Source organism: Tachyglossus aculeatus, chromosome 8, assembly GCF_015852505.1.
Source record: "Tachyglossus aculeatus isolate mTacAcu1 chromosome 8, mTacAcu1.pri, whole genome shotgun sequence".
NCBI classification, from domain to species: Eukaryota; Metazoa; Chordata; class Mammalia; order Monotremata; family Tachyglossidae; genus Tachyglossus; species Tachyglossus aculeatus.
In genome coordinates, this window is record NC_052073.1 from 16,398,361 (window position 1) to 16,421,018 (window position 22,658).

General features: G+C 42.3%; 1 protein-coding gene across 3 annotated transcripts in view; it reads left to right on the forward strand.

The window, feature by feature from the left end:
* The window catches only part of ZNF831 (zinc finger protein 831), a 94,753-nt gene extending 72,427 nt beyond the window's left edge, over positions 1 to 22,326 (forward strand). For 2 of the 3 annotated variants that reach the window (XM_038750611.1, XM_038750612.1), the window contains 4 exons: positions 289 to 413; positions 11,116 to 11,288; positions 18,850 to 19,016; positions 19,699 to 22,326. In XM_038750611.1, coding sequence (XP_038606539.1) covers positions 289 to 413; positions 11,116 to 11,288; positions 18,850 to 19,016; positions 19,699 to 20,535 — 1,302 coding nt within the window. In that variant the 3' untranslated portion in view covers positions 20,536 to 22,326. The remainder of the gene's footprint in view (positions 1 to 288; positions 414 to 11,115; positions 11,289 to 18,849; positions 19,017 to 19,698) is intronic. The other variant, XM_038750613.1, reaches the window with a different exon arrangement.
* Positions 22,327 to 22,658: the final 332 nt, after the last annotated feature.

Here is a 22,658-nt window from a genome sequence, read left to right on the forward strand (position 1 = left end):
CTCAGTCAGAGAGGTGTGAAGGACAGTCCTGGTGGGAACCTCTTAACTGCTTTGGCTGGGTCAGGAACAGTGAGCTTGGTGACAGTGATAGAGGTAGGGTGAGGCTGAATAAGGGTGGGATCAGCTGCCATTTCTCTTTGCTTGACCCGTGCTGCTGTTACTGGCCGTCCCTTGCCAAAGGTGCTGTAGTCTTATTTAAGCTCGTGTTTAATTTCTCTCTCCAACTCAAGTCAGGAGAATTCCTCTGGTTTGAACAGAGTAGGCTGACATTATGACTGATGCTTTCAGCAGGCCTGCTCAATAGCTGCAGAACAAGAAGAGAAACAAGGAACACCCTCCAGAAGGGGAAAAATGATCACAAATCAATCTGGCAGGAACAACAAACAGAAAAAACTGAAGATCAGTCCCAAAAGGTAGGGAAAACCATTTCAAATACTCTTGCTGATGGTGATGATGAAGTTTATAGTTAGCATTTATACACTTCAACCATTTCCACTTTCCTCACTTTGCACAGAAGTTTTCATTCTAACTTGGCTAAAATCTGTTTACATATCCATGCTCAGAATCAGTGATTCAACAAGATGGAAGGCACACTCTGGAGGCAAAAGACTTTCAATTCCAGGTCTCAAGGTTTTAATGGTAAATTTAAAAAGCTGTGATGATTCTGCATCTAGACTCCTTTCCTCCAGCCAAAAGACAATCCCCCTCTTCGGTTTATCCCAGAAAGGTACAAGATATAAAGGAAAAGGAAGCAGAACTTCAACCTGTGACATAGCATCTCATAAGGTGTCACCGAACTGTTATGAAGCTTCCTTGACCATGTTTGATTCCCAGAGGAAATAACTGACCTGAATCCTCAGAGCACAAATCAGTGTTTGGAAGGGGGTGGGATGAAATGCAGGGAGTGCTTTTGGCATTTTAAATGGGAAAGCCCATTTGTCCTGCCTTAAGACAAATGTTTGCAAACTTTTGGTGTTTGTAGTCTTTCTGTATGGCCGTTTGATCTGACAAAATCAATGCTGGTGTGAAATCTGGGCAGTGGGTAGGAGCCATGGAATAGACAAGGGGTTTAAACCCTTCTGCTATAACCAGGCTATTTTTTTCAGCCCCCCCAAAGGCTAGGAATGTGGGTTTTCCACAGGAACAAATCATAATTTGAAAGTCGCTGCTTTGAGGGACACATTCTTTAGGCAGCTGACAAAATGCTTCACCACTACAAAGACCAGGAAAATTATTAGTTGGCCATCGCTCAGCTTTCTTTGTGTATTGTTTTTTCTGGCTTGTGGTGGGTGTCGCCTATAGGGCCAATTTAGGTCCAAAACACCTGCTCCTGTTGGGAAGAATAGCTGGAGTCAAAACACAGACTTAGAAGTCTCTGAGACTGGTTGTGGCACGAAGAACAAATACTATCTTAAAGAAAGTCCAGTGAATGGGTAAACATCGTTTTACTGAGCTCCATTTGATTTAAGACTGAAGCATTCTGGTTGCCATGGGTCAGTGAAGAGCCCCTCTAAGGCCAGGGAAAGGATCTCACTGTACATTTCAACCACCTCGACCTGCAAATACTTGACATAGGGGAATCAATTGTCACAATTAGTAATGATTGAATCCTGTTGAAGTGAGACCAGAATGTTACTGTGTGGGCAGGTGCTGGCTGTTGACATTCTGGAACAAATTCACTAGCCCTAAAACTGTCAAAACTTCTGTTTCCTTTCCTAGGAACTGTTTCTGCCCTAGAGAACCATCCAAACAATCAGTCAATTTCATTTATTAAGGACCTATTTTGTGCATAGCACTAAACTATGCACTTGGAAGAGTGCAGCATACCTAGTAATAATAATAATAATAGTGGTGTTTGTTAAGCACTTACTTTGTGCCAAGCACTGTTTTAAGTGCTGGGGAAGATTCAAGCTAATCAGGTTGGACACAGTCCCTATCCTACGTGGGGCTCATGGTCTTAATCCCCATTTTACAGATGAGGTAACTGAGGCCCAGCGAAGTTAAGTGATTTGCCCAAAGTCACACATAGCAGACAAGTGGTGGAGCTGGGATTAGAGCCCAGATCATTTGGATTCCCAGGCTCTTGCTATATCCATGCTGTTTCCTGACATGATCCAGGTCCTTATGGAGTTTACAACCTAGATGGGAAGCCAGAACTAAAATAATTGGAAATAGGAGGGAGCAGTATTCATTCGTGCATTCAGTCATATTTATTGAGTGCTTACTGTGTGCAAAGCACCGTACTAAGCACTTGGGAGAGTACAGCACAACAATAAAGAGACACATTCCCTGCCCACAGCCTAGAAGGGGAGACAGACATTAATACACAGAAATAAATAAAATACAGATATATACATATGTTTTGCAGGCATGGGAGGGAGGTTGAATGAAGGGAGCAAGTCAGGGCAACACAGAAGGGAGTGGGAGAAGAGCAGAGAAGGGCTTAGTTAGGGAAGGCTTCTTGGAGATGTGCCTTCAATAAGTCTTTGAAGTTGGGGAGAGCAATTATCTGTCTGGTATAAGAAGGGAGGGTGTTCCAGGCCAGAGGTAGGATATGGACCAGAGGTCAGTGGCGAGGTAGACAAAATTGAAGTAGAGTGAGAAGGTTAGCATTAGACGAGCAAAGTGTGAGGGCAGGAGAACAGTGAGGTAGGAGAACAGCGAGGTGAGGTAGGAGGGGGCAAGGTTATTGAATAATGCCAATGGTGAGGAGTTTTTGTTTGTTGTGGAAGTGGATGGGTAACCGATGGAGTTTCTTGAGGAATGGGGAAACATGGTCTGAACGTTTTCGAAGGAAAATGACCCGGGGAGCAGAGTGGACTATAGACTGGAATGGGGAGAGACAGGAGACAGGGAGGTCAGCGAGGAGGCTGATAAAATAATCAAGGCGGGATAGGATAAGTGCTTGCATTAATATGGTAGCAGTTTGCTTCCAAGGAACGCTAGATATGTTGATCCCCGTGTTAGATTTTAAACTCCCTGGATCGGGCCTTTTACCTCTTGCACAGTGCTTAGGTCAGTATACTGCATGTAGTACATGCTAACTAAACACTACCAATTAGTTTTTCCTCCTATCTGAAGCCAGGTCTGATTTTTATCAGTACCTATTTTCACCTTTGTCACTACCCCTAGCCTAGTCAACAAGTATTTTTCCATTTCATCTTTTCCCTAATTTATTTCTGAGTCTTAGTGGAATCACGTGGATTGTTCTCAAACATCTTTGCTGCTGATGAACTTATTCTGTCTCTTTTTCTTTTTATAATAATTATTATGGTATTTGCTAAGTGCTACGTGCTGGGGTAAATACAATGTAAGCAGATTGGACATTGTCCTTGTCAGGCAAGCGTATTTATTGAGTGCTTACTGAGTGCAGAGCACTGTACTAAGTGCTACAACAATAAACAATAAAAGGACACATTGGGGCTCACAGTCTAGGAGTCAAGGCATGACCTGAGGGAAGAGGGTTTGGTGAGTCTATATACTAAGTTCTGTTGTCAGACTTATAAGACATCAGAAACAGTCTCCATGACCCCAAATGAGGCCTAGTCATTAAAAAATGGCAGGCTCTCTCTCAGTGGGAGGGTTATTTCCTCACACCAGGAATCTCTGATCAGCAGATACAGTTCCTACAGAATCAATTCTCAACCAGCCCATAAGCTATTATTGAATGATACACATAGAAGGCGCAGAACTGATTTAGAAAAGGGGGGTTGGGCAGAGGGAATCGGTAGGGATGGGGTCGACAGAATGAGTGGACAAGGAGTAAGCCGACAGAGAATGAGTCGATGGGGAATGGGCCAACAGAGAGTAAGTCTACAGTGAAGGAGCTGTTGGGGAGTGAGCTGACAGGGAGTGTGTCGACAATGAATGGGCCAACAGGGAGGGAGCCGACGGGGAGTGAGCCTACAGGGAATGAGTCAACAGGGAGTGGGCCATCAGGGAATGATTTGAGTGGGAGTGAGCCGACAGGGAATGACAGGGAATGAGCTGATAGGGAGTAAGCCGACAGGGAGGCAGTCTAAAGGGAGTGGGCTGTCAGGGAGTGAGTTGATGGGGAATGAGTTGGCCAGAAGAGTGTCTATAAGTAGTAGAGCATGAAGATATGTAAATAAGTGTTGCAGATGTGTGTGAGTATTATTTAGGTAATGTGGAAGTGGCAAAGTGGCAATTGAGGGAGAATGAGAGATGAGAGATTAACTAGGGAAGGCCCACTGGTGGAGATGTGATTTCAGAAAGGCATTGAAGAGGGGAAGAGAAGTAATCTGATAGCTGTGAATGGGAAGGGAATTCCAAGCAGAAGAACAGGAAAGAGGTCAGTAGCAGGAGAGATGAAAACAAGGCACAGTGAGTAAATTGGCTTGAGAAGAATGAAGTTGGTGAGTTGGAGTGTGATGGAAGAAGCACCTATGGAAGCTCACCTGCTCCCATGGCTTCAACTACCAGTTCTCTGTAGCTGACTCCCAAATCTACCTCATTAGCCCCCACCTACCCTCCTCTCTGCAATCTCTCATCATCATCATCATCATCATCATCATCATCATCATCAATCGTATTTATTGAGCGCTTACTGTGTGCAGAGCACTGTACTAAGCACTTGGGAAGTACAATTTGGCAACATATAGAGACAGTCCATACCCAACAGTGGGCTCACAGTCTAAAAGGGGGAGACAGAGAAAAAAACCAAACATACTAACAAAATAAGATAAATAGAATAGATATGTACAAGTAAAATAAATAGATAAATAGAGTAATAAATATGTACAAACATATATACATATATACAGGTGCTGTGGGGAAGGGAAGGAGGTAAGATGGGGGATGGAGAGGTGGACGAGGGGGAGAGGAAGAAAGGGGCTCAGTCTGGGAAGGCCTCCTGGAGGAAGTGAGCTCTCAGTAGGGCCTTGAAGGGAGGAAGAGAGCTAGCTTGGCGGATGGGCAGAGGGAGGGCATTCCAGGCCCGGGGAATGACGTGGGCCAGGGGTCAATGGCGGGACAGGTGAGAACGAGGCCTCACGGAGAGGAGATTAGAGGCAGAGGAGCGGAGGGTGTGGGCTGGGCTGGAGAAGGAGAGAAGGGAGATGAGGTAGGAGGGGGCGAGGTGATGGACAGCCTTGAAACCCAGGGTGAGGAGTTTCTGCCTGATGCACAGATTGATTGGTAGCCACTGGAGATTTTTGAGGAGGGGAGTAATATGCCCAGAGCATTTCTGGACAAAGACAATCTGGGCAGCAGCATGAAGTATGGATTGAAGTGGGGAGAGACACGAGGATGTGAGATCAGAGAGAAGGGTGATGCAGTAGTCCAGACGGGATAGGATGAGAGCTTGAACGAGCAGGGTAGCGGTATGGATGGAGAGGAAAGGGCGGATCTTGGCAATGTCCTCCTACCTCCAGGACATCGCTACATGATCACAGGACTGGCAGCTCAAGTTCATCATCCTCAAGACTGAACTCCTCCTCTTTCCTCCCAAACCCTCTCCTTTACCTAACTTCCCATCACAGATGATAAAAACCAACATCCTCCCCACTTCTGAACTCATATCCTTGGTATTATCCTTGACTCCTCACTCTCTCTGAATACCCATATTCAGTCTGCCACACCATATCCTATCAGTTCTTCCTCTGTAAGATTTCCAGAATACACCCATTCCTCTGAATGCTGGTCCAGGCACTTGTCATATTCTGAATTGACTACTGCATCAGTCTCCACATAGACCTCTTCCCTCCAGTCTCCCATTTCCCAGTCCATACTTCACTTTGCTGCCTGGATCACTTTTCTAAAATATCATTCTGCACAGGTCTCCCAGGCTGCAAAACTTCCAATGACTGCCCATTCCCTTCCATATCGAGCAGAACCTCTGGACAATTGGTGGTGCTTTTAACCAGGATTGATTTAATCAAAGTGCCAAGTCTGTGTCTATTGTAAAACAGTAAGCAGATCAAGAAACAGCCTTCAATATGAAGAGGCTGAATTATCAATGGTGGAGATATTGGAGGGTCAAAATAACAGTACACTGTACTGTCCTTTTCTCTGAGCAAGAAATACATTTATGGAAGCTCACTTGCTCATTTTCAGTTCCCGTTTACCAGACATTTTTATGTTTTTTCAGGAAGTGAAATATCAGTGCAGTATTTCTCTCCTCCCCTCTCTGGTCCACTAGTTTGGTAAACTTTCATGGGTGTTATATTTCTATAAGAAAGTGTCATTAAAAAAACAAGGTAGAAATGAGAATTTTAGGGTCAGGTCTCAGGAAGGGGTGGAGCAAATGAAAACAAACAAATTCAATGACTTAATTCTTCTTATGTTATCTAAGTAACCCTAGCAAGGTAAAAAAAAGCATTTTTATATTAAGGAATCATTAGATCATAGTATTAGTCATACTTATAAAGCACTTACTGTGTGCAGAGATGGATTATTACTATTATTCTTTATTATTAGCGTACAAAAAGTTGGACCAACAATGAAACAGGAAAATAAAGATAAATCCTGAGATGCTGAATAATTGTTAGTGAAATGAATAATGAAGAATAAGGAGATTGTATGGGAGAAGGGAAGTGATGTGTAAAGAAAGAGAAGGAGGAAAAAAAAGCAACCATTGCCAGAATAAAACACCATATAAATGAGAATCTATTAACTCATTTACTTTGCCAGATATTGATAAGGTTGATATTAATGCAGAATGTGGGGTCAATCACATTAGTCACAGTTCTTTCTTAGTTATTCAGTGACATAGAATGACTAAGTAAATTAAGTGAAAAGAGGGCAACTTTTGAAGTGAGACCATTAGACTGTAGATCACAGAATCCTTAGAGCAGGAAGAGGCTTCCACTGAGCCTGAGCAGATGACATATAATAATTTAAAGGTCAGGTTGAAAATCTATGAAAATGGTAGGATGAAATGTTGATAAGATTCTTCCCTAACTTTACCTTAGTTCCTTTTCTGAGGTAGTGTCTCATATCTTCCTGTTGGCCTTGGTTCCTGTCCAGTTTGGACGGGCTGAATAAAGACAAGAAAGCTTTCTTTTTTTAAAAAAATGGTATTTGTTAAGTGCTTACCATGTGTCAAGCACCATTTTAAGCACTTGGGTAGATACAGTTAATCAGGTTGGACACAGTCCCTGTACCATCTGGAGATCACAGTCTAAGTAGGAGGGAGATCAGGTATTGAATACCCATTTTACAGTGGAGGAAAGAGGCCCAGAGAAGTTAGGTGATTCACGCAAGGTCACACAGCAGCAAGTGGCAGAGGTGGGATTAGAAGCCACATCTTGTCACTCCTAGGCCTGTGCTTTTTCCACTAGACCACATTGTTTTCTCTGCTCCACTCCTCTAGTCTCCTCTTTAGATGGACTCAACTCCCCAGGAGTAAGAGCTCCCTGGAGGAAGGCAGAGTGGGTTTGTGGAACAAGCACCAAATTGCAAGTCAGGAGACTTAGTTCTGTTGCTTGTCTACTGTATGATCTTGGGCACATCTCTCTGGCCTTCAATTTCCTCCTCTGTAAAATGGAAATCATATTGGTTATGAGCCTCAAGTGGAACAGGGACTACATCCAATCCCTTAACCTTATATCTACCACAGTGCTTTGCACATAGTAAGAGTTTAAAAAATGCCATAATTATCAGTGGGAGTAACAAAGCTCCTGTTGGGGACACAGCATTGACTACTATGTGGATGGCCAAGTTTACATTATCAGTCCTGAAAACCTGACATACCCCGGCTGCCCCTTCTATTACAGCTGCAGGTGCAGGGTAACTCCTTGAAGCTACAGTCAACTGCTTGAGTGCTATGGAGAAGCCATCCTTCCCTCTATATAAGCATGTTATGAGAATCCCAGAGAGTGTTTCTATCAGCTGGTTCCCTACTGCAATGGGTGGGGGGTGAGAAGGGGGAAGAAGAAGGAAGGGAAAGACTTGGACATGGTTGTCTCTTAGGTCAGGAATCCGGGCTACCATCAGATGTGAAGGGGCTTGTGTGCCTCTGATCTGAATTTTTGCTTTTGGAAAAAAAGTGAAAGAAAATTAAAGCACACTAAATTGCATCGAGAGTGATGTGCCCTTATCCTAGGGTCATTACATTTTAGTGTTTTATTTCAGTGCATAAGAATTTAGGCCACTAAGAATACACAAAAAGCAGGAGGTGCCAGATTATAAAATGGCCAAAGGTTGATTCCCCTTCGAAAAAAATTGACATCAAGTGACCTGTCCCCTTCTGGCATCGTGACTCCCAGTTATGATGAACTTTTGTTGAGAATGGGACAAGAAAACTATTTCTGTGTCACGTTGCTCTACCCTATGGTCTCTGGTAACAAGGAAGCTCCAGCAGAAGGTGAAGACTAAGCAGCTATCTCACAGTAACAGTATCCTGACAGCAAAATAACAATACAAAAACCACAGAGAAATCCTTAAGGCAGGCCAAAGTCCGTATGATTGCTGCCAGCTTCACAACAACTCAGAAGCAATAGTGTGTAAACTTGGTGGAGCTGAAGGTTAAGGAATTTCCTCCTTATCTAGGCCTCTGTATCAGGGCTAGTAGCTTGGCAGGTTTTATAAAGTAGAACAGCATCACACTTGCAGCTGTCCAGCTTTTCTCACCACCTGCAAGGTCTCATTTGAAAGGGGGCAAAGGTGGTCTCGGAGCCCACATAAAACCGTCATTTCCATGCAGCCACACCTTTTTTTGTTTACACCAATCTCTGTACTTTGAAATCACACTCTGAATGAGCCATGGCAGGAGGCCCCATTTGCTCACTGCTTCAATTTGTGAAGCAGCCGCCCAAATTCCCAGAGCCTTCTCAGCACGCGGGGGTTTAGATTTAAACCAATGGTTTAAAGCACTTAATCACCTTGCCCCCTTCTGTTTCACCTCACTACTTTCCTACTACCCAGAGAAGCAGCGTGGCTTAGTGGAAAGAGCATGGGCTTTGGGCTTTGGAGTCAGAGGTCATGGGTTCGAATTCCAGCTCTGCCAATTGTCACCTGTGCGACTTTGGGCAAGTCACTTAACTTCTCTGTGCCTCAGTTCCCTCATCTGTAAAATGGGGATTAAGACTGTGAGCCCCACGTGGGACAACCTGATCACCTTGTAATCTCCCCAGCACTTAGAATGGTGCTTTGTACATAGCAAGTGCTTAATAAATGTCATTATTATTATTATTATTACTACAACCCAGCCTGCACACTTCATTCCTCTAACGCTAACCTTTTCACTGTACCTTGATCTTGTCTATCTCGGCACCAACCTCTCGCCCCCATCTTACCTCTGGCCCGGAACACCCTCCCTCCTCATATCAGACAGATAATTCCTCTCCACTGCTTCAAAACCTTATTGAAGGCATATCTCCTCTAAGAAGCCTTCCCTGACTAAGCCTTCCTCTCCTCTTCTTCCACTCCCTTCTGCACCGCTCTTACTTGCTCCTTCATTCATCCTCCCTCCCATCCCCACAGCACATGTGTATATGTCTGTAATTTATCTATCTATTTATTTATATTAATGTCAATCTCCCCCTCTACACTGTGAGCTCATTGTGGGCAGGAATGTGTCTGCTGTTAAATTGTACTCTCCCAAATGCTTAGTACAGTGTTCTGCACACAGTAAGTGCTCAATAAATACGATTGAATGAATGAATGAATGAAAGATAGCTCTCAGTAAATTTGATTGAACGAATTGTTCCTTTGAAACCTGCGATGGCCAGTTAGAGCCAAATTTTCCTGCAGGACTCATAATCATCTTTACTGCATCAATATGCCTGAAGTGATGCTAATCACTGACAAATGTCATTTGTCGTGGCCTTTATATCCAATTGTTGTGGCCAGTTAACTCAGAAGAATGGTGAATGGTAAGTATATTTAAAATATGGCAAATTCATTGCAAGGTTAGGGGATTATGTCTAATTCTACATTCTCTTTAGCACTGGTAGAGCCACCAGTGGACTGAGAATGAAAGGAAAATAGCAATCATCAGATTCTTGAGGATGTCATTCTTTGATGCTGAAGAAGAAATTGTTAGAGTGGACTCTGTGGCTGCTGGGCATGTTTGTTCACATACAGGATAATGGAGTAGGGTAATTCGGCCAGTATCACTCTATACCTGGGTCCCTTGGGCCCAAATGGAGTGTCAACAAGGAAGCAGCATGGTCTAGTGGAAAAAGGATGGGCTTGGGAGTCAGAAGACCTGAGTTCGAATCCTGTCTCTGCCAAATGCTTGCTGTGTGACTTCAGGAAAATCACTTAACTTCTTTGTGCCTCAGTTCGCCTGTTCTCCCTCTTACTTAGCCTGTGAGCTTCATGCGGAACAGGGACTGTGTCCAACCTAGTGAACTTGTATTTACTCCAGGACTTAGAACAGAGTTTGACAAGTACTAAGTGCTTAACAAATACTATTTTAAAAATGCACAGAATGTCTTAGCAGGGAGGGATATGGGACCGTGTTAGATCAGGCTCCAGTTTAGAGCCAATAGTAGGAGCACCTTGAAGGTGAGAATTTGGGGGATATGAGGCACATCCTTGAATAGGAGCACAGTGAAGGGAGGATGTTAGTTCTAAAGGAGTCCAAACCTTCCCTGCCCTGGGTGCTCAATAAACCCAAGGATGAAATAACTTTTTTAACCTAACAAGAGCCTAAAATAAATCAGACTTGGGGCAAAATATGAAATTTAGTAAAAATTGAATTGAGACAAACAACACTGACATATTATTTGCTAGGTCACTGGTGCTCCATGCCCTTTTATAATAATAATAATAATAATGGTATTTGTTAAGCACTTACTATGTGCCAAGCACTGTTCTAAGTGCTGGGGGGTGAAGAAATACAAGGTAATCAGGTTGTCCCACTTGGGGCTCACAGACTTAATCCCCATTTTACAGAGGAGGTAACTGAGGCACAGAGAAGTTAAGTGACTTGTCCAAAGTCATACCGCTGACAAGTGGTTGAGTGGGGATTAGAACCCATGACTTCTGACTCCCAAGCCCGTGCTCTTTCCACTGAGCCATGCTGCTTTTGTGGATTGTGACTAGTGCTCTTGGTACATATATGTGGAAGGTTGTGAAGACATTGTGGGCTAGAAGATTTTTTTAAAAAATCCAGGTTTCCTAATGACTTTCCTCTCTTTCCTACAGGCCCAAAAGAGGTCAGCTGCAGGGACATGCTCAGCTGAAGATAAGTAAACAGCACAAGCAGCACTTAGCCCTAAGAAAGATTCCTGAGGCTCCAAAGAAGCCCTGTCTTCCCTATACACAGGATGGCCTTGGACAGAGCAGGGACTGCCACCCTTCTCTGGGTGGCTTGCCAGGTAACTCATCCATTACCTGCCATGAGGTAGAAATGCTCTTCTCTCCATTTTCCATGTTAACCGTGAATAAAGGACTCAGCCTAGTCAACATTGTGTCATGGAGGCAGGTCTGACTGCTTCTCTCAATTCTCTCATGTGTATTCTTGATTCACCAGACCTCCTTCACCTCTCTGTGCTGGAGCGTTCATTTTCCCAAACTCTGTGAAATGGGGCTAATAATCCCAACCCCTGATGTAGGCCTGTCAAAAGCATACCTTGGTAGCATATTTGAAGAAAACTGGGATACAGACTTGCTGGTTCCAGTGACAATGATCAACTTTTCAGTACTCAGTAACTGCATGCTAAATTCTCCTCCTTCCTCCATCATGATGATATTCCTCCTCCTTCCCGTACTCTTTTTCCTCTTCCGTTTTCTATTTCTCCCCACCTTCTTCCCTTCCTCCTCCTTCTCTTCTTCCTTCTTTCCCTTGTCTTCTTCTCCCAAAATTTATCTCTAGACAGAATTCATGTTCTTCACATTCCTGAGGAATGTTCCAAACTCTTTACTTGTAGAGCAGTAAAAAACGGGCAGAGGAGAAATGAAACTTCCTGCTTTACAAATACTTTGTTCAATACCTCTGTGAATTAATTTGATGCAGCATCTGGGCTCCTGTTGAGACATTTTCCTCTAAAATCCCCAATGCCAATGGCCACAGCAACCTGCAATACAGAAATACAATACAGGTTGAGAATTAATCAAATCTAAATTCAAATTACCTTCCTGGGGCTTCCCTGCCTGACTCATTGGGTTTTTCAAACAGGAGCTTGAACTGGTTGAGAAATAACATTGCCTGAGAAGGTTACTCACTACCAATCCTAAAATGCCAGGTGGTGTCAGGGAATTTTCCACATTCTATTTGCGTGGTGATTCAGAAATGATTGCAAATATTGAAGATAAATAAGATACCTCCCTTGAGTTCACTAGCAAAACACCAAACGGCAGTCCTATTGGGAAAAACAATGGGCACGGCCTGTATTTTAGGGCTTGATACCTGAAAGCACAGACAAAAGGCAGAATCCTTTTCCACAGGTTCTCTTGTCCCAGTTTGTAGCAATGAGCCATGAAAGGAAGGGAGGGCGAAGCATGATTTCAACCCTCCATGGCTCCAAGTGGTCTTAAACAAGTGGTATCTAAACCTTTTATGCCAGTGACATACTCGGCATCTGACAATTTCAAGAAACTCTTCCATTTTTAATACCCAACCTTCATATTTATGTTATGTTGCCAACTTGTACTTCCCAAGCACTTAGTACAGTGCTCTTCACACAGTAAGTGCTCAATAAATACGATTGAATGAATGATTGAATGAATATTTTATAGCCAATATTTCTTTACCTTCACAGTAATTGTATGGGTGGGGCAAGTGCATTTTAAAGTAGAAAGTTTCATTTTTGGCATTTCACATAAGCACCTGAACAGAAGCTGCCCAGTGTCTTCAGGATCCTGTTTTTCTCTCTTCTCCCTCTTCCAGGGACTTTTTCCTGTAAATATCTATTCCAGCCATTCCTCCTTGTTGCCTAGGAAATCCCTGATACCTTCCATCATGGACAGCACCCCAAACCCAGCCACATAAACTTTAAAGGATAGAAAATGGACACCATCACTTCTGTCACCTCCAAGCGCAAAACTCTGATATCTAAGTTCAGATGTAAGCACCGAACAGGCTGAAATGTATAGAGAGGGTCTTCGGTAGAGTTGCAAGTATAGCGAGTGATGAGAGAACATAGTGAAGGAAAACAAATTGTGAAGACGAATTACATTTAAAAAATAATGATCTACAGGACAGACCCAAGATCAATGCCTGTAGTTCACATTTTGACCATCTGCGTGTTCCCGAAGTAATGCACCTTAGGATTCTCATTTGTAATTTCTTGCGACTTATGAACTGTTGGGAAGGGCTCAGCTTTCATGTTTGTTATTCTAGTGGTTGTTCAAAGTGAATGCAGTTGATAGAGGCACCATTCTTCCCTCCTTTTCTCTCTGCCCCCCCACCAGTAAGGAAGAGGCTGGGAAATATCCAATGAAAGGCAGGTGTGGAGCCATCTGATCTAGTTTACGTGCTGGCCCAGCTTCTATCAATCACAGGACCATTCCATCCTGTTGTGTCAGAGTAAGGCGAGGGAACATTGCTGTGGTAAATGATCCTTCCCGGGGTCCGGGGAGTCACCCAGTCAGCAGGTCAGAAGTTCCAGGCCATGATGGAAACAGCACAGAAAGATGGTGAAAGATTACATCAAGATAAATATGGAAAGAAAATCAAAGGCAAAGGAGAATTTGATTTCTATTACGTAGCAGTAGCCAACAACAATATTTCCCAGCTGGGAGATTGGCACTGGAGATGTGCTGCACTCTGGAAGACAAACTGCTGTAACTTCAAAGTAACTTTGAAGATGAGCTTTTGTCCTCCACCAATTTGCAAACAACTTTCTCAAAAGGTTTTGACTCACTGGGGTCTGGGTGAACAAAAAGGGAGCAAGTAAGCAAGGGAGCTTCTCACACCAATGACTGACCAGAATACACTAACTGTTGAAAAGAAAAGGCCAGGTCGGTGTTCTGGGTGGTCTGAGTTGGCTGCAGCTAGGAAGCTCGAGACAAAATTCAGCCAAATAAAATTTAGGGTCGACCCTGAGAAGATTGTTAACATAATCTAATATACTACATCTCCATCTTGAATTACAGTCTTGCTTCTATATTCCAAAGTGTTTTTACACAAATGGTCTGGTGATCTTGCCAACATTACTGTGAGGTAGGGAAAGGAAGTTATAATTATTTCCATGAACACAGCTGAGGAAACGAAGACACAGAGGTTAAGTGATTTCCCATGGCCTTGCAGCTAGCTGGTGGGTGATAGAACCAGGGCAAGCACCCACAGCAGATCCAGTGTCTCCCACTGACTTGATTCCTGGTTCTGATGCCTCCCAAACTGAGAAACAACCTCTACCCAACTAGCAAGGAAAGCCTATTTGGTGCCTGGAATCGCGGACTCATTAAAGCCTTCGGAAATCCAAAGCTGGGAGCAGCCTGCTGGAGCCCAGGAAAGAGACCCAACAACTGACTTCTTCCCCATTGCCAAGTAACACAGTCTTTAAAGGATCTTCCTATTTATTCAAGAATTAAAAAGAGATAGCCTATGGAGGAAAATATCTCCCACCTTCCACGGGGCTTCTCAGATGGCATGGAAATAATACTTTTAATTAACAGATGGTTTGAGAGTGATGTCATCCTCAAATAGAAGAGCAGAGGAGTTACTGTGGGATAAAGGCATATTAACTCCAGCTTCTGCTTGACAATTTTTATATGGAACTTAGAAATAAAGTCTTCATTCCCCAAAACTAAAGCTAATCAGCAATTCAATGTAAGAGGCATTGAGGGATGTCTGGAATGCTCTATATTCTCAGAGGGCAAGTCTGGAGATGCAGATGAACAAAGTCAGATTTTCTAGGATCTGAGGTTAAGATTAAGACTTGGAGGAGTTGATGTTCTCCTCTGAGTGGTCATTTTGCTTTCAGATTCTGCTCTAAGGCTCCCTACAACATCAGGTTTTTTTAGATGGCACAGAGCTTTAGACTCTCGGCTAACATGCTTAGACGTTCTTTCTGCTCTCTTTAGAGCAGTCAGTTGTTTAGTCTTCCTTCATGATATACTCTTGAGGAATATGGAAGGGAAAAAGAGCAGGGTCCTGCATAAATGACTAAACGTTTTCAGAATTCAGGGTTTGTGAAGGAGGCTCACATCATCCAGGGTCTTAATATCATTTTCTCATCTGCAAAATGGAGATTTTAAAGCAAAGTTACAGGTAAGCACAAGAGCAAACAGGGAAGGACTTCTGAATTGGGAGTTTAGTTTCTGAGCTGCACCTGCAAACAGTATCAGTGGTTTATTTATAATAAAAACAACAGATGTGTGTCCAGACTAGTGGTCTGACCACTGCAACCAGCATGTGTTCAGATCAGGAATAGCATGTGCTGGGATGCCCCTTTTGACTTAGGCCTATTTGGGGACTTTTCCTTGGAGCCTGAAAACAAATGGTTTTTCTGATCATTTTCCCAGGAACAGTCAGTTCATCCATAATGTGTTTTCATTATGTGTTTTGGATCGAACATGACTGCAGATTTAGGGAACATTTATCTGACAACGTGTATCTGGATCTAGGGCATTAGATGTATGCATGTAAGTGGTGTAAAACGTGGGGTTCTCAAGAATGGAACACCTACCCTAACAGAAGAACTAATTGTGCTGGCAATTCCACAAACGTAGTGTTTGTGGGATCCAGGTGTATGATGACATAGCACTGACTATGGTGCTGAAATGAGGACTTGGCATTTGGGCATGTGCCTAGCCACAAAGGGAATTATCTGTTTCTTGTTGGAGAGTTTTCAAAAAATCATAATCTTTTTTTATGTAATAGAGATCACTGTGTAGGTTTCACATGCAAGTTCTTAGGTGGTAGACTCATAAGTGAATATCAGATACTATTGGAAAACAAAACAAAAAACAACGGTCCAACAAGAGATGAATTGGTTTTAAAATCCTGGAGAAATGATGGAAAAAGGCTGAAGAAAAAGACTAACAGCAGAAACTCTAACTCCTTTGGTGTGTCTGAATACTGGATTAAGGCAGGTTCTCTCTCAAAATGTTCAGCAATGTCTTAGATATAGCACAGTGTATGTACTCAAGGAAAAATATGTATAAAAAAGGCCAGTTAGATAAAATCACCCTAGATGGTTTTCTAGTCCACTCACTATATAAGGAGCTGTGGAGATTCACAACCCCTTCTATTTTGCAGGTATGATTACCCTTCTTGTACTGGGTTCTGAAGTACAATGAACTGGAGTCCCGGAGAACATGTCAATATTAGTACCAGTAATAATTAAATTATTGCAGGTGCATTTGGGGCACAGTGCAGAGTTCTATTCCTGTTTCTGCAAGGATCTGAGGAACATTCCTAGAGTTGATACCACCAACGTGACTTTGACAAACTCATGATCATTAACAAATTTTCCTAAATTCCTTCCTTTGTTATTTCATGCAAATACAGATTGAAAATATAGTTCTGGAGGGTTAGATTCTCATAACCACCATTAATTCTGCAAGCCACCCTCTCTGTAACTGCTGTATTCTCTTTTGGCTGCCACAAAGCTGAAAAAGTTTGCTTATGCTCTTCAACCATATTTAGTAGATTCAGTTACTTTTAATGTTCTGTAGTTCTATGTTCTGTAGTTGCAGTGTTAAATAAAAAAATCAAAATACAATGAAAAACCTATGAAAATAGGATGGACTTTCTTTACAAAGAAGGATTAAGTGGCAAAATGCAGGCACAAAAAATTGAAAATGGTAGTGGAGAACTGTGGTGGAGATTGGAGGGAAGTGGACATAGCATCTACCAAACTCTTGAAGGGAGTTGGGTCCATGATGGGTTCCGAAGCATACAAGGTTGCAGGCTCCAAGGCTTTTCCCACTCCCCTACCTTTCTCATGGTGCTCTTGCTCCTTGCAAAGATGAGGACACACCAAGAAGAGTGGCATGGGTCTTGGGAGCAATCTCTCCAAGTTAGAGGTGGTGTTACAGACCTAGAAACACTTCCACTTCTTTTTAGTACCCCTGATGTTTCTAGAGGTTAGTGGACCAACCATGGGTTTATCAGTGTCTGACATAACCACCCCATTAAATGAAAAACTCCTGAAGAGCAGTGATCACATGTCTTCCTTTTGCTGAACTTAGTGTAGTGCTTTGCATTCCGTAGATGTTTAATAAAGACCCTTGCTAAAAAAAGAGATTGAATAGAATAATATCCAGTACCATTTGAAAAAATGGAAAATAAGTATTTTCTTCTATCTTCTCACTTTTACTTTGCCAAACCCCAGTTCTTCCACTGAACTCTGACAGTGTCTAAGAGATTCAGAAACAGTGCGTTCTTTCAGTGCATCCCTGCCAATCCTGGATGCCATAGTTACCTAAAGCTTAACTGTACTATGTCTTTCTAACTAGGCTCTTTCATTCTACCTCGTGTACCCTTGACGATTTGAGTTGCAGACAGGCACTCCTTTCCCTGTCTTACACTTGGAATTTTAAAGGTTTCCAGAATCTTTAATAGGAAAACAAGTTCAGGATAAGGAGAGACATTAGAGGTGGTGGAAAAATACTGCAAAGACAAATAATTTAGAAAGCCTCCAAGTTACATTGTAACCTAATAGACCAAGTTTGTTATATAAGAATGCAAAATAACTCAGTGTGTCTAAAAGTGAACTTATTTTTTTTCCTCTCCTAAACCCACTTCTGCTGCTCACTTTTCCATCTTGGTTGCCGCATGACCAGCCTTCCTGCCTCAGAAACCTGTAACCTTGGTATAACTTTCAACTCTTTTGTCTTTTTAGCTCTTGTACTCAGTCAATCACTAAATCCAGCTGTTTTTTTCCTCCACACATTTCCTGGATCTGCTCTTTCCTCTCCAACCAAACACCTATCACCCTCTTCAAGCCCTTATCTCACGATTAGCCTCCTCACTGGTCTCCCAGCCTCTCCTCACTCCAGATCTTACCACATGCCGTATCTTAAGTCAACTTTACAAAGTGTCATTTGGCACTCACCCCTCCTGTCCTCAGAACCCTGCAGTGGCTGCCAATTTCCCACTATATCAAATAGAAACCTTACCATTGACTTCAAGACTCTCCACTGGTTTTATTCTTCATACATATTGGTTCTCTTCACCGGCTTCTTACCAGTCTTTCACTCTTCACTCCTCCCAAGCACACCTATCGTGATTTGGTCTCTTCTGCCTCTGTCCCCTTCATCACACCATCCCCTTTAACTGAAACTCTTTTCCCCCACCCAGTGCCCCTCCCCACCCCAACAAACACCCCAAATCTACCAGACGGCAACCCTTCCCATCTTTAAGCACTCCTAGAAATTCCATCTCCTCCAGAAAGCCTTTTCTGACTAATCCTAGTGTCCTCAAATTGTGTCGATCCAGTGACCAACGCTAGAAGGTATTTACTCCCATTTTCAGCACTTTGGCATTTATTTATATGTACATTTGTGGTATTTGTCATTCTATATAAACTATTTATTCACAGATTTAATTTTCTATAATCTTCTCTAACCTTTTATGATCTTATTTCTTTTTGTCTGCTGTCTCCCCCAATAGATTGTAAGTTCCTTAAGGTCAGGGACTGTGTCTTCTAGGGTTATCGTAGTCTCCAATGTGTTTATTCATTCATTCATTCATTCATTCAGTCGTATTTACTGAGCACTTACTGTACTAAGCACTTGGGAAGTACAAGTTGGCAACATATAGAGAATGTCCCTGCCCAACAGCGGGCTCACAGTCTAGAAGTTTAGTACAATGCTGTGTAAAAAGTTGGTGCTAAGTATATTCTATTGATTGTTGGAATAAATTAGCTTGTTAAGCAGTTTGTGATGGGAGTTAGCAAAAAGATCCTCATGAAGAAAGCAGTTCTATTCTGAGAGATTTACAGTATGACTACTTATAGTTATATTAATATCAAATTGTTTATTTTTCAGGACAGAGCTTAGAGGACGTGCCGCCACCTTGTGCAACACCTGAAATTTCCCATTGCCAGGGGGACGATTGTCAGGATGAAGACAGTAACTGCAGAAATAACTCAGGAACCTTTTTTCACAGTCTACATTCAAGAAACTTAAGAGAGAAAGACAAATTGAATGGGAAAGTAGGTATTTTAATTGTGAGCTTCCTCTTCCTGCTAGTTATGACATGTAGTTAATTGCTATAGTAATGCCCTAGAGAACAAAAAAACTAAAGTATGTGCTGACTTGAAATTGGAAGTGACCTAGATATTAAGGTGTTTAGAACCCATTGGATAATTGAGTTCTTAACAAATAACAACAATAATTAGGTAATTAATTAATGATGGTATTTGTTAAGCAGTTGCTGTATGTCAGGCACTGTACTAAGCGCTGTGTTGGACAAAGCAAATTGAATTGGACACAGTTCCTGTCTCATGTGGGGCTCACAGTCTCAATCCCCATTTTACAGATGAGGTAACTGAGGCACAGAGAAATAAAGTAACTTGCCAAGGTCACACAACAGACAAGTGGCGGAGGCCGGATTAGAACCCACGACCTTCTGACTGCCAGGCTCATGCTGTATCCACTATTCCATGCTGATTTCAACAGCTGAAGCGATAATTTGATTCTTTTGTCATTAATGTTGGTCAGCTTTGTCAACTCAATAACAATATTTGGTTAATTAAGTTGTCTAAGTGCACACCAAAGGCCCAGCACTGAAATTAGAATAGTATAAGCAATCATTACTATTTTATTTTCAAAATTTATCTGACTTTTAAGCAAAAAAAAATGACATCTTTGCTCTTCTCCTTAAATTTCTTCCAGGATATTTCTCAGTTTCCTGAGTGTAGTGACCTCCTTTATCAAAACACTACTGCAGCTTCAGGATTATCTCTGCAAACAATCTCCTGCTTAGCAGGAGCTGAGAGCAACCCTCATCAATCTGATAGCGTCCTCAACATTTGCTCAGTAGTTACTCAACCTCTGGCTTTTCCAAAAAGTATCCTAAATGACTCAAATCCCAGCAGTTGCTCAGCTCCTTTGGGGTCCTTTTCCGTGCCCACGCCTTCTGGTTTTAAAGGGATATTTCATCAGCGTGATGCTGCAAACTTGAGGACCACAAGTCCTGTCACTTCGGAGACGAGGACAAGGGAAAGGACACTGGCCCTTCCAAAACCAGCAGTACAGGGGCCAGGTTTGGCTGTTTCAGAGACTTTGGCACCGAGTGCCAGAAACAAGCCACCTGCAGCAGAAGACAATTCCAATCTGATTCCAATCGAGAATGCTGCTTCTGGTACCAGAATTTTAAACTCAGCTTCACTGAGGACAATTGCGACAACTTCACGTGAGACACCAGCTTCAGGAACAGGCAAGAGGAGTTTCTATCCCATGGAAGTCAGGCCAATGACATACTCTCCTCCCGGCCTCCCCTACAAAAGTGGGGAAATGGACAGAATGGTTTTGCTCTCAGGCAGCAACAGTGGAAACCGTCCAAAAAGCAAAGGACAGGGGTGTCCTGGTCCAGCAGAAGCCACAGACATCGCTGGAATGCCTTCAAAGACAATGAAAAAGAAGGGTTTGGAGGGAATGAGGAAACAATCTTGTGTGGAGTACAGTGATACAAGCAGTGACGATGAAGATCGGTTAGTTATAGAAATATAGATGCTCTTCAGGAAGAGATTTCCATATATGAAAAAGTCTGCCCCATCCCCAGTTTAAGTGCCACTGAATTGAGGATCAGTTGATCTCTTTTCATGAAAGTATGTTCAGGTCAGAAAAAAAAGTCTTTACAGGGACCAGTAGGAATAGTTTCTCAAAGGGACTGTAGCTTTCCAATGCAAGGCTTAGACTACTTTATTGTGAATAAATACCATTGTTCAAAGCAGGAAAGGGATTAAGTTGTTGCTGAATGACAACTGTAAATATGCTGTCTGCTGGCTCCCAGCTGCATAAAAATTCTTTACAGGTCCCTTTTCCCTGTCTTTATAGTTTTCACAATTCCTGCTTCCCTAGAGTGGGTTCTGTGTATTTGTTTTCCAGTAAAATACCCTCACCAGATTCCTCACCTTACAGAATAAGAGTTTACTTCAAAGATGTGCGCAACAAGTACATTCTCCTGAAATGCACATGGTTTGTAAGTAGGCAGAGTAGTCTGGATAATCAAGTTAGCTTGCAGTAGCCAAAGTGGCATCAGAGACTATGAAAAACAATCCAGGTTTGGCTGTCATTTCTAATCAGTTTGGTGGCACTTGTATATATTCTCCAAATGCCTAAGGTGTGGTGAAATATTGATTTTTCTCTAACATGTTGCACAAGTAGACAATGCTTATTTGTGATCTGATGACATAAGAATGCACTGCTTTGTGCCTGGTGCCTTTTCTGTTAAGACCCATGAAACACTTTGATTTTCTAGCCCTACTCCATGGACTCAGGTGTTGAGAGTTAATGGAATTGTTCTCTCTAATGAAGTTTTTTTTAAAAAAGTCTTTCCTATGATTCTTTTTGTCATATTTCGCTTTAAGCAGTTTCAGTGAGTGTTACATTTCAGCTATCTCCGTTAAAGCTGAAAAGTTTTGTATCTTCTCCCAGAAGTTCTGAGGCTGCAAAACTAATTGAAATTTGATTGTGATGGTTTTATTTTCTAGATTTGGTGTCTCTTTGTTCTATGTACCGTATCATATTCTAAATGAGTCCTTTTGTGTTGGACAAATTTGAACAGCACCACACAGTACCAGGGTACTGGTACCCTTAGCCAGAGATCCTCTGAAGGACGGAAGAGCCGAGAAATAAATGTCAGTTGACAAAGTGAATGTTATCCACAGATTAACCTCACTCCCTGAATTCCTGTTCAAAGAGCAAAGAAATTTAAAAAGTTTGCACTACTGTACTACAGTACAATTTTTTAAATGTACCTTTGGTATGAGTTTTGTACAATTTAGAAATTTGTATGCAGGGTCTTTTGATGAGAGAGTATTTATATAGCGAAGGGCTTGAGGAGAAACAACGATGCATTATTATAAGGTAATGGTCCCCAGAGCTCTGGGCTTGAGAAGTGTTCAATTTTTAGGAAGTAAATTTAGTGAGGAAGCCACAGCATCTGGAGTCCTCTTTTGAATCACAGCACATTCCAGGCTCCCACAGAGCTACATAACCCAGTAGAAAGTTGCCAATTTTTTTCCTTGAGGAATTACCAGCAGAATAGTGCTGCACGGGCTCATTACTGAAGTTGACTACCTGAACACTACAACTCACATGTTGCCAGATAGAACCATTTGAGAATGGATGTGGAGTCATTGTTGTTCTCCCCTAAACCAACCTTGCATCTAGCCACGTGCTCAGGGCAACAACAACTTATGCCCAAAATCTAGTTTCATTTAACTGCCTGTAGATCACTTGGCATAAGGAAGAATGGTTCAAAAAGTCAGGGGGGACGGCCATGAATCATCCAGTAGGCATATACTATAACCGAAGGGCCAGTTACATTTAAACACGAGGAGTTGTAGTAGTAATGGTATTCACTGAGTGTCTCTTGAATACACAGCATTGTACTAAGCACCAGATAAGTGCAGTGGTAGCCCAAAACAAGTTTCCTGCCTAATATAAGAGCTTAGATTTTTAAGTGTAGAAAGCCTCAAGCAGTGGAAACAGAATAAATAAAATGGAACGCTTTTGGCCATAAAATATCTACCTTTTATAATTACATTACTAGTCTTACGACTTCAGCTGATTTTTCACTGTAAAGATGGAGAAGAGAAAGTCATTGATTTCTGTGAAAGGCAAGAGCA